The sequence below is a fragment of the Moschus berezovskii genome, chromosome 28 (assembly GCF_049115385.1).
Source record: "Moschus berezovskii isolate FMDL1 chromosome 28, NW_MosBer_1.0, whole genome shotgun sequence".
Classification (NCBI taxonomy): domain Eukaryota; kingdom Metazoa; phylum Chordata; class Mammalia; order Artiodactyla; family Moschidae; genus Moschus; species Moschus berezovskii.
In genome coordinates, this window is record NC_142487.1 from 14,619,304 (window position 1) to 14,631,963 (window position 12,660).

The window sequence follows — 12,660 nt, forward strand, 5'->3', positions numbered from 1 at the left end:
GAAAAGTGTTAATACAGCTGAAGCCATATTGCCTTCTGTTTTTTTCTCTGGTGGGATTAACCATGCTTTTGCTCTTCATCTCAACTGCAGGTGTGTTCATCCTCGAGGAGGTGTGATTCAGAGTGTTTCTTCATGGAAGCATGGCTCCAGCACACAATTTGTTAGTGCCCGGCAAACACAGTCGTGGACTGCTGTGACTCCTCAGCAGACTTGGGCTTCACCTGCAGAAGTTGTTGACCTTACATTGGATGAGGATAGCAGACGTAAATACCTACTGTAATACAATGTCACTGTGTTTCCTCTGCGCTGTTCCCTTCTACTTCCTCCTCCTCCTCTTTGTGACATGGAAGTTCATTGTCATAGCTTCAGCCTCAGAAGCTGTTTGTGGCATTTGTATAATCAAAAACTCATGGAAAATTGCTCTCCTTCCCTCTCCTTTTTTTTTTAAATTAAAAGAAGTCACTTAGGAAAATAACTTATCACAGAAAAGAATTTCTTTCCTTGTTTCCCTCCGTAGGAATATGAGAATGATGATGTTTATTAGACAACTTCATTTTACTTGGTAGCTTTCAGTCTTAGGAAACTCTGCCCTCCTTTTAGAATGGTATTTTAATTACCAGGTAAAATGGATTTCGGTTTTTGAGTCTTGTATTTATTTTTCTGTGTAATAAAATTAATATGTAGACTTGACCACTGTCAGCCCACACATTGGCACTCCTGTCTTAGGGCATTTGCACACATATTAGTCAGGTCCTTATTGGCACCTAGTAGGGCATGTGCATTGAAAACCTGTCCTTAAAAATAGAAGACAGAAGTTAACTTTTTCTTTTAGCTTAAGTCTTCTGCCTTCTTTCCTAACTTTGCTCCTGGCTGACTTCCCACAACCCAGATAATTAACATGCCCTTTTTGTGTTTATAAATACTGCTAAGGTGACTTAGTTGATCTCTTTCTTGCAATAATTTATAACCCTTTGGAAAATATCTCCTTGTAGGCCAGAGGCATTTCAGATAGATACCCACTATGAGGTTTGAGCATCTGAAGAGAGTATTGAGAGATCCCTTTCCCCTTCCCTGGTTTGTTCAATGGGAGAAACAGAACCTATTACTTAGGTAGACTATGCCTAAGTATATAGCTAGTAATATGAAAGTTGTGTGACTTCTAAGGCTATGGGCACTTGTAAATCTGAGAGGACAATGCCTTTTTCCATAGCTAGTCTCTCCAAAAAGGATGCATAACAGCTGTTCAGTGCTTGAGCTGAAGTTGACCTGATGCTGTATTTGGGTATTTTTCTCCTCTACCTTTTAAAAGTGGAAAGACCAAAACGTATCATAAAAAATCAGATACTCAGCACATTAATGGCACTGTAGATTTTGCAGTATCTGACAGAAATTATAAGGGGTAGTAGGAGCTTCAGGGAATTCAGGAAATGCCAGTGTTGGAGTTTCATGGCATTAGTTACTACCTTTTTTTCCTATAACGTTGTAGTTACTAGTGAATTCTTTTACAAGCAATACCTAGAGTTAGAACACTATATTCTGTGCACAGCGAACAGTGAAGTAATATTGGCGTAGAAGACCTCACTTTGTGTTTTTCCACAGTTTTTGTTTGCTTTTTTTTGGTTTCCATTTTCACCATACAATGTGGCGATAGCCCTTTGCCTCCCTTCCCAAATGTCTTGGTGGCTCTTCCTTATCATGGGAGCATGAGAACTACCATGTTCAGTTTCCATTCAGCAGACACACATTTACCAAGTGCCTGTTCTGCACGAGGCACTGCGTGGGGTGGTGCTGTGGGGCTGCTGTGTTGAGCAAGACGCCCCCCACGTGCACGTGAGGCAGAGCCTGCCTGGCTCCACCTGCCTGGCCTTTTCTTCTGTATTTTGTAGACTCGTTTATTCCTTCACGCTTCTTCCTGCTGTTTTGGTTCCTCTGTATCTCCTTCTATGGGAGTATATTCAAGCATGTGTTCTCTTCTGGTAACATCTCATTTGTTCTGGCCTCTGTTGTTCATCAACTTTCTATTTTCTTATGTATCTACTTTTAATAGATTAGGCTTTTGAAGAGATCTTGAGCCTCCAGTTTTAGCCCCTCATACATGGCCACAATTCTAGGCAAAAACCAAAGACCCAGAGGCCAGAGCAAAATAGGACCTTCTGCAGATTCACTACTGGTGTATCCTTGGACCTTCACATTTTACTTTAGGATTAATTTATTGAATTTTACTGTTACATGTTGTTTTTGACTTGAATTAAAATGCTAGACAAAGCAGAAATGTACAATTTCTGGTCTGTGTTTTCCAGGAATAACATTGGGGAAAGAATAGAGTGAGTTATAGGACTTGAAGTTTTTGCAGCTAATTTTTCCCCCAGTATCAGGGCAGAGTCCCATTTTATTTCATTTTTAATTTAATTTTTTTGCCACACCTGGTGGCTTGTGGGATCTTAGTTCCCCAACCAGGGATCAAACCCACTCCCTCAACAGTGAGAGCGCAGAGTCCTAACCACTGGACTGCCAGGGAATTCCCCAGAGCCCCATTTTAAAGAACAGTTTTGCATTATCTGTTCTTACGTTAGCAGTATGTTTTGTTCACTTCCATATAGCAGGTGATTTCCCAGGACATATTTTCTTTAGTCCCTCACAATCATCTTTGAATGTATGCGCTGTGGGTTGGGAATAGAGAGTGGAATTTTAAGCAGGCTCTTTTATGGCTTTTTACTTTTGTATTGGGTTGAAGTTTTCCCTTACCTATCCCTTTTCCACCACCCTGACTACCTGGTTTAGTGCACCGGAAGAAAAATTAAGATGCAGAAAGCAGGGAGGGGAAGGGATGGTGGAAATAGCTTTTCTCCCTACTAGTTTGAGACTTTTCCACCTTCTGACTACTATAGAGAGACTGTGTTTCAACTCTTCTTTCATTGCCAGGTCCAGGAGAGTAGGGATGTGGTTTCTGGCAAGCTATTAATGATAAAATTCTGTGGTAAATATTCTGACATTTAAAATTTCTTTAAAGGGGATCTTTTCTAACCAGTTTTGCATTTGGTAACATAAACACTTTATGCTTCACAGTCTCTTCAGAGTAATATCTCTGCTAAAATGGTACACTTTGGTCACAGATTGGTTTATGGCACCAGCATGGTTAAGTGCCCCCCCCCTTCCCTTAACTTGAAACCACAGAGTGGTAACTCAGCTACTGCATATTGCCCTGCGAGATGTGACTGCTGCTTGCTTCATTTTGATGGAAGGGGCCAGGCTGAATGGGCTCCATTACTCACAGCAGCTGAGCGTCCCATGAACCCTGCTTTCATTGCTACCAGTTGCGAACATGAACCGTCTGATTTGTTAAGTTAGTCGATCGTTCATGTTACTTTCAGCAAATTAGCACCTTAGGTAATTTAAAAACGAATTTGTTGCCTGCTTTTTATATATACTGTGTCACAAGGTTCTTGAAAAAGCTGGGGGCACAATTTTGTCTTTTAGTTTAAAGATTTTTGTTTTTTTTTTAAAGGCAAAGAGCTCCCCCCAATCCCTGTTTTTCAGTATGTGTATTATGCGACTTCCATGTATATATAAAAATGATTGCGCCCTAACCAAACTTCCTCAGATTGTGCACTGTTTGTTTAAAATAATCACGTATTTTAGTCCAATGCTGTTGTATTTTTCATTTTATTTAAAACACTACGTACTTCTTATTCTTTTAACAAGTTTTAAAGGGTAGTGATCTTAAAAAAAAATCACTGGATAACTAGGAAATAACTTTTTGTTGTTTTGTTTTTTAAAGAGTACAAAGGTCTTTAAAGCCTTTTGCTCTTCTTACCGTGAAAATGAAATGTTAGCCATTGTATGGCTAGGAACCAATGCACTTGGTGGTTAACAGATCTGCTGTTGCTGGAGCGTGGACTTGATGCAGTGACGACAAATCATTGCTTAGAATTAATGTTTTAAAATGTGCAACTCTAGTTTTTAAAATAGAATTTGGTTCTTCTTTACGTTCATTATTTAGTTTTTGTTTTCATTTAGTATTTAATGGTCTTTGGAGAAAAAAAAATAAAACAGAGTGTTATATATATATTTTTTGGTGCAAGATAAGATTTTCTGTTTTTTGAAATAAGTCTGTAGCATAAAGGTTAAACTATTTTAAGACAAAATAAAATAGAGTGTATTTAAACAAAGATAATTTCTGAGGATTTTTTTTTCCTGTCTGCTTCAGTTAATTAGATGGTCCCTGGAGCAGCTCCCAAGTTAGCTTTTGGATGTGAGAGTGAATTATATTTTGTTATCAGATCTTATTGTTTAAGTTGCCTGATTTTTTTCCAAGCAACAGCTGTATCCTACTCCTAGAATGTTTTGCAAGTGGCCTTTGGTGTATTAGATCTAGATAAAAATAGTTTTGTACTAGCTTTCCTGTAGCCCTCACTTCCTGTTCGAGTTTGAACCAGTGAGATTTCAAAGTCAACTAAAGGCTCCATAGTGCTTGACCCGTTTGCTCCTGGGAACAAAGTCAGCTGACAGTTACTTCTCAGAGTCCAACATGCAAGGGTAAGATGCCGTGACTGCGTGCACTTTGCTCTTGGTTCAAGCAAATATAGGATGTTTCAAAAATAGCCTAAAGAATTTTCCTCCTAATTTGGTTCTATTTTCAGGTTTTTAATTTGGTTATCAAAACGATAGGAACTACTGTATTAGCGTATTATTACTTTTGTAACTCTGCATCAAGGAGCATGAGGAACCAGAGAGAAAGGCCTATGTTTGTTTGAATATATTCACCCCTGGATCTCTTCATGTTCATCGAATTTTTGTTCTACTTGCACTGAAAGAGATCTGTTGTCAGGAAATGTTTTTGGTTTTTGAAAATGGTTCTTATATACTACCTTGTATCTGAGATCTAGACATGTTAGTACCTATGAGAAACTTCTTTTCTTGGGCTGTAGAGGAAATTTTTTTACTTAGAGTCTTGCTTCTGAACCCTTTTGCCCTTGGAAACTGCTTTTGAAGAATAGACAAGGCATGAGTAAGTAAAATGATCAGTAGCTAGTAATTAATCTCATTCTGACTTCCTCTTTCTATATGACACTGGCTTTTGCCTTGCCTTCTCTTAAAAGTAAAAGTGTTAGTTGCTCAGTTGTATCCAACTCTTTGCGACCCCAGGGACTGTAGCCTGCCAGACTCCTCTGTCCATGGGATTCTCCAGGCAAGAATACTGGAGTGAGTTGCCATTTCCTTCTCCAGGGGATCTTCCCAATCCAGGGATCGAACCTGGGTGGATCACCTGCATTGCAGTCAGATCCTTGACCGTCTGAGCCACTAGGGAGCCTTCCCTTATTTGTATGTTTTTCACAGTAGATGACAGCTATTTATAACTTTAATCTTAATAGAGAAAAGTTACATAAATCTTTACGAAATATCTCTTCAGCTCCAGTTTTGCAACTGAAGTAATATAGTGAATTTCTTTTAGGTTTTGTTTTAACAATATTGCTGATCTATAAAAGAGTGATTCTCCTAGGTTACTGGTAGGAATAATTTTCTTTACTTGCTTGACTCTGTGTTTGAGAGCACTGATTTACAGAATTAGAGAAGTTCCTGGACTATACAGTGGAGCTTTGACTGGGAGAATCTGCCTGGAACAGAAGGCGGCAGTGGCAAATACTGGAAGGAGCAATGAACTCAGAAAAAGATGCTTGTGATTATCGTGAACATCATCGAGATGTGGAAAAGCACATCCAGTAACTCAACTGAGGTTGTGACACTGTTGGCTCAATTCAGCTGCCATTGCACTACTTTGTGGGTAGCGTGCTTTCGAGGTGGAGATGACTTTAGGCAAGGATCCCTTTGTGTAGCGAGGATTCACCACTTCTTTCCTTTCTGCCAAGCCCTGAGATCTCATTTGGTAGGGGGATTTGAGTCAAGGATAGAGCGAGTGCTGGCAATGAAGTTAACCTTTGGAAAGGAGGTGGTGGCGGCAGCTGGTTCGGTCTGCTCATAGGTCCTGGCTTACAGGTGGGGTACATCTCTTGGTTGTAAATTCTGTTGATCTAACTTGTTATTCTTTGGCAAAGGAAACTATTTGGTACCAGTTTTTTCCTTTGTGTTTTGATAATTGACATCTCAGAGGAGTTATTCTGTTTCCTTTCCGTGATTGCTCTGTTGTAAAAATGGGAAGGTGAAATGTTGTGGACAGTTGAGCCCTTACACTTGGGCTTGTGTCTAAAGCAGGCAAGTCTGACTTTAGGATGGATCTGCGTCTTCAGTACGAGGGACATCAGAGCAGAGGGCAGAGGGACTGATATTTACAAAGCCTGAACCAGTGTGCAGGAAACCCCAGAAAGACTGCTAAGGGATTTGATTTCTATGCCTTAAAATGGAGCATTTCTAAAATTTCTTTTCTTAGATTGAAAGATAAGGCTGTGTTATTTTAGGGGATAATTCACTGTTCTGCAGAGCCATTGCTTTTCAGGCAGTAATACAGGAGAATGGCTCACTCCAAAAGACTGTTTTACAGTTTTGTCATCTCACAAGTTTTTTGAAGGCATTGGATAACTAACACTCCCAAAACCTTGAATTTCTATAAACTCTTTATTTTCAAAGTTTTAAAAGAATATGTATTTCAAAATTTCCACATGGGATTAAGAAGTGGTACAGATTGTTATCCTCATTTTGCAGATTGGAAGACTGAGACAGCAGAATAATATATCCAGATTTACAAAGCTTGACTTAGCAAGAGTAGATTTTTTTTTTCTTGTGGTTCAAATTAGGACTTTCTAACTTTAAGAATGAACTGACTGAACTTTAAGAAAAACAAAAACCTCTTTTCTCCACCTTATTTTTCCTTCATTCTTATTGCTGTTGATTCTACTTTGTTCTGGCCTGAACTGAATTGGAAGAAGTCTTTCCCAAGAAGGTAATGTTTGATTGGTTGCCTTTTCTCTCGGGCAAGTGGTAACAGATTTAAACATCAGAACCACACACCTGCATATGCCTCTCAGCCCCAGCTCAGGATGGCCATGGAACTTCTTTCTGCAGACAGATTCCCTGTCTCACAGTTTATGGAATAGGAAAATACAGATGGTCAGTAAAAACAGAAAATATGCTCAGGTTCACTACTAATTATGGAAATTCATACATATTATAGGACACCATCCCACATAGGAAGAGGCAGTTAGGATTACAGTTAAATAAGGAGGCGGGACAGTGGCAGCTCGCTTGTTGGCTTGTTTGAGCATAATTTGCTACAGCAGTTTTGGAAAACAGTGAAATTATCTAGTAAAAAACTGAATATGTGTATACCTCAAGCTGCAGACCGATTGACTGGGTCTCTCTTCCCTTCCTTGCATATGTTGAAGCTCTCCTACCCAGTGTGAGGTTATTTGGAGGTAAGACCCTTGACAGATAATTAAATTTATATGAGATTATGAGGGCAGAGCCCCCATGGTGTGATGAATCCATGTTTTTATTAGAAGAGGAGGAGACCTCATCCTTACATGTAAGACACAGTACGAAGGCAGCTGTCTGCAAGCCAGGAAGAGGACTCTCAGCCAGGCCTGACCATGCCAGCACCCTGATCTTGGATTTGCAGCCTCCAGAACTGTGAGAAAAAATGTCTTTTGTTCAAGCCACCCACTCTATAGTGTTTCATTGTGGCAGCCCAAGCTGACCAAGATACCCAAGACCCAGCCGTTACACTATCTGGGATAATACCCTTGAGCAACTTTTAAACTGTGGTAGTAATCTAGGTAGAGAAGTCATGAGATCGGTTCAGTGTCTGTAAACTATCTTTTGTTTATTTAAGGAGGTATTAACAACATAGAAATAACAGGAGACAGTATTGTTACACAAAACTTCTGTTACATACTGATAAACATCTACATACAAATATATGTATGTGTACCTAGGGTCAAGATATAAAATATGTTTTATTTATTTTTACTGTGGATTGCAGTAAGAAGATATGGAAAGCCATGGTTCTAAAGGAACTGGTTTATGTCCTCAGAGATGGTTAGTGTTAGTGTTAAGTTTTTCCTAGTTTTTGGCTATTTCAACATGGATGTTCACCTATAGAATAGGTAAACATTGTATTTATAGAACATTTAGACACTGTGAAAATTAATGAACTAGAGCAATATTTATATACTTAAATTAGTTATGTCAACATGGCTAAACCTCAACACTGTAAAGTGGGGGGGAAAAGTTGCAGAATATGTAGTACATGATGCCATTTATATGAAGTTAAAGACAAAGTAACACCACATCAGTAAAATACTGATGCACACATGGTAGGAGTATAAAGAAATGCATGAGGATAATAAACACCAAATTCAGAGTAATGGACACCTCTGGATATGGGAGGTAGGGAGGGGACACAGGGATTTCAAGTTTATTGGCAGAATTTCTTAAGCTGGGTAGTGGGGACACAGATGTATGTTATTATTTGCACCTTTATGTATATCTTAAATATTTCATAATAAAAGATTGTTTTCTGTCTCAAGTAGAAGGAGTAAAAGTTCTTAATGACATTGCAGATGATATTAAAGGAAATGAGTAAGATCTGAAGCTGATTGCTTTTAGATGCCCGCAACACCTTTTGGATGATGTATCACTGTAAGCAACAAAAGCAGTTTGATAATTTTGGCTTTAACAAAACCAATTTTGTGCTTCAAAGGACAACATCAGGAAAGTGAAATGACAACCCGTGGAATTGGTAAAAAATACTTGTAAATCTTATATCTGATAAGGGTCTTGAATCTAGACTATATAAAAACTGTTCCAAGTCAATAATAAAAGACAAAAAACCCAATTAAAAAACCCATAGACATATCTCCCAGGAAGAGATACAGTTGGTCAATAACATGTGAAAAGAGGCTCAGCATCTTCAGTCATCCGGGAACTGCAAATCCAATCCACAGTGAGATATCACTTCACACCTACACTAGGACCACTAAAGTCAAAAAGTCAAATAGCAACAACCATTGGTAAGGAAGTAGAGAAATCAGAAGCCTCATAGATTGCTGGTGGGAATATAAAAAAGGTACAGCTACTTTGGAAAACAATTTGTTTTCTCCGATGGTTAAATGTGACAGTAATTGAAGGCAGGCACGACCAACTTTCTTATGGGGTGTGACCTGATCCTGAGATGCACGTTCAGCTGGAGATCTACCCTCCATGGAGAGAGAGGCGGTTTGCTGAGGGTGAAGATAATTCAGCCAAGAAACCAACCATTCCTCACTGAAATGTAAGTGCTTGCCCTCAAGGCAAGGTCAGGACCATTGCCCATGAGCTCTTGAGACCTGCGCCAGGTTTTTGCCCAGAAAGCTTACAGCCATCGCGAGAGACCCGTTTCTGACAGCTGACATCCCACTACAGCGGCCCTCACTGCATCCTTTGGGCGGTGAATCACGTGGGGTCAGAGCAGGGGCAGTTTCTTGCCAGACATGCCCCTGCCCTCTGTGAGATTCTGCTGCAGCTGCCACCCCCTTGCCTGGTTTCCAGCTCCTGAGAGTCGCTGTACCTGCTGAGAGTTTCTGGTGTCCCTCAGATGCTGAGGCAGAAAACACCCTGAGGACCTTAGTTTTATGTAGTGCTGGGTTATCCACTTACCCAGTTTCATCTAGTTAGTAATTTTCCACCTCCCAAAGTAGAGGGCTGAATTCTGCTGATTAACTCTTTGGGCTCTTGGCAGCGTATATTCATTTGTTGTGACATTAAAGCTATATACCATTAAAAATGTGAACCTTGCACTTAGCAGTAAAACATGCAAAATCTTCAGCACAGGCATCAACCAGTCAGAACCAGCACTGAAAGTTGGGCTCAAGCAAGTTCCTGTGGCAGGTGTTGGATTAACCCTATCATTGCTGGACTGCAGATCCTGGGGAGCGACCAGGATGGTGGGAAGGGTATGCCAGGACTAGGGCATAGGTCAACTGCGATTGAAATGTGTCATTATTTTAACAACTGATAGGACCAAACTAGTGTATACTGGCACTAAGTCAGTCTTGCATTCACCTGACCTGTCTGTGCCTCAAGTTGCTAACTCATTTAAGTGGGGCTGGGAGTACTCGCCTTATGGGATTGTCTTAAGGAGTAAATGAATCAGGGCCAAGTCAATGAATCAGGGCCAAGTCAATGGCAGCAATCTTACCAGCTCTGCACCAAACAACGCTATTCGGCTGGCTCAGCCAGGAAGCTTGTAAAATTAAACTTGTCTTTAGGCTGCTAACAAATCTCATAGCCACAAAGTTAAACTCTTGGAACATCTTTTCAGAAGTGAAATGCTTCAAAGAAAGCAATCAGCAGTTTGGGTTATGTGATAACTGGCATGGGGTGGTGAAAATTAGAATGTCCCAAGGTCTACCATAACTGCTAACAAGCTGTGTGACCTCCCAGGGTCAGCCACCTCTCTGGATCTCAACTTCTTCATCTATGAAGGGAGTATACTTGCAGGCCTACCACTGCAGTGAGGGGGGACCGCCCCTCATCCTGTAGGCTGCTGAAAACTCCAAGCTCCAGGTGCGTCTCTGTAAGGGACAGAGAATAGATAGCTCAGGGACCTGTGGTCACGCTCATCCTTGGTCTCGTGTATTGCCTGAGTACATCGCTTTGATTGGCTAGACAGTCTGAAGAATCAGTCTCACCAGCCCTGTAACCTGAATCAATCCTATTTGACTTAGCTCAGTCAGGGTCTGTGTAGGCCAAATAAAACTTGTCTGCAGGCCTGATTTAGCCTGCAGGCTGCCAGTTTGCTGCTTCCGTACCGTGCAAATTTCACTGGTGCAGCAAATACTAAATACTTACATTCTAGGCACTGGGCCAGACCGCAGGGACACAGAGGTGACGGGAAGTCAGTCCTCACCCTCAGGTAACTTACTCCGTCTGGTGTAACAAACCATTGTCACAAAGCCTGACAGCGCTAAGACAGAGCTCAGTGAAGTGGAAACAAGAAGGGTCCCTAAGCCAGCTTTGGAGTGGAATGAACAAATGGAGGAAGAGCTCATGCAGACAGTGTTGGTGAGCTAAGTTTGCAGGATGTTAGGAACTCTGTGAGGTCAGGGGAGATGGAAGGTGGAGGGTGTGGGTGGATGCTGTTCCAAAGCTCTGGAAAACATGGAGGTGAGAAGGAAAGCCTGGCTCTGGAGGAACTGCAGCTGGTGGGGAAGCGGGTGAGTGCTGGAGATTGGAGTTGGGAGCCATAAGGCAAAGGGCCTTAAATGCCTCACTAACATCTCAGATGCTCTGGCTGTTGATCTCCACCAATAGAACGTGTATTGCCCTCAAAAAGCCTGCATTTTGAGGCAGAAAATGAACATCTAAACATGCGCGGTGGAGCTGTACCTCAAATGATGGGAACCCTAAAGTATTATATGGAGGAGAAGGAAGCAGCTCTTCCTAGCAGTGAAATGGGGAATTGGAAGTGGGAAATTTGATGAGGAAGCTTCTGCAGGAATTGAACAGTTACATGAACAAGGCTGTCTCAGGTGGTGGGAAGAACAGGGAGGAGAGGTCAGAAGAAAGAAATCAACTTAGGAGGTTGAATCTTGATGATTTAGTTAGAATACGGGCCATTCAGCATCCGAGTGGGGAACGGAGAGTCAGGAAGAGTCCATGGGTTATTCCAGCCTGAGTGGGAGATGCAGAAAAGGACTCCAGTGCAGAGACTGCAGCAGAGACTTTGGGGTGTCCCACGTCACAGCCCTCTGAGATGACAGGGTTTTGCCCTTTGTACTCCCAGCCTTGAGACAGCACCAAGTGCTATGTCCCTCTTTGGCTTTGGGACACAATACATACCACAGTTGGAAGTACTGTTGCTGTCCTTCATTGAGCCACTTAGAGCAAGGAAGTGCTCTTCATCAAACCCAGGCTAGAATATAAGCTGCCTTGCTGCTTGGACCATTATGACATAGCAAATTCAGTGGTGCTGGAGGAATTCTTGATGGATTAGGGTGTGGTGTGGAGTCTCTGGCTAGCCCCAGTAAGCGGGGTGTGCCATGGGATCCTACAGGTTTTGGAGGCAAGGCTGTGCCTTCTGTAGCAGAGAACTAACAATTCACCACTTGAAAAGCAGCTCCCAGCACACTCTTGGGCCCTGACCATGCAGCATCAATTGACCAAGGCATCAGCTGCTCATGATGAGCTGGATTTTGTACCATTCATGTGTCACTTCTGTTATACCAACAGGAGTTCAATCTAAGATGGAAGTAAGATGGAAGTAGTACATCTAGGATTCGGCAAAAGGCCAAGGGGCACGGGTAAGCTGCACAGATAGGCTAGCTGCACAGGCTTCTTCCCCAGACCTCCAGCGCACACCCCCGTTGTGTAGATGGCTCTCTCTCAGTCCACACCAAGCATTTTCTTGTGATGATCTGCGGAGGAAGAAAGATGCCAGTTCTGGTTCAGTGTGTTGGTGTTAGCCGAACACAGACTGCTGGTGTCACTAAAACCCCAGCAGGGTAGCCCTGAAAGACAGTAGTGAGTGGAACCTCTCCCAGTGGGCAGGACTTGCAGCAGTGTATCTGTCCCTCAGTATGCTCTAGAGGGAGAAGTCTATGTATTCCACAGGATCTGTATTGGGGGCTACGACAAAGGAGCTTGGTGGGTCGGTCAGGCCTGAAAGGAAAAAGAAGAAAGGCAAGGAGGTCTGGGAAAGCAGCATGTGGGCAATCCTATGGGAGTGGG

The 12,660-nt window shown here is 41.8% G+C and overlaps 1 protein-coding gene across 3 annotated transcripts in view; it reads left to right on the top strand.

The window, feature by feature from the left end:
• Positions 1 to 10,530, top strand: part of ARK2N (arkadia (RNF111) N-terminal like PKA signaling regulator 2N) — an 88,970-nt gene extending 78,440 nt beyond the window's left edge. The window contains exon 5 of one of the 3 annotated variants that reach the window (XM_055417295.2): positions 91 to 10,530. In XM_055417295.2, coding sequence (XP_055273270.1) covers positions 91 to 280 — 190 coding nt within the window. In that variant the 3' untranslated portion in view covers positions 281 to 10,530. The remainder of the gene's footprint in view (positions 1 to 90) is intronic. The other 2 variants (XM_055417293.2, XM_055417296.2) reach the window with 2 other exon arrangements.
• The last annotated feature ends 2,130 nt before the right edge of the window (positions 10,531 to 12,660 follow it).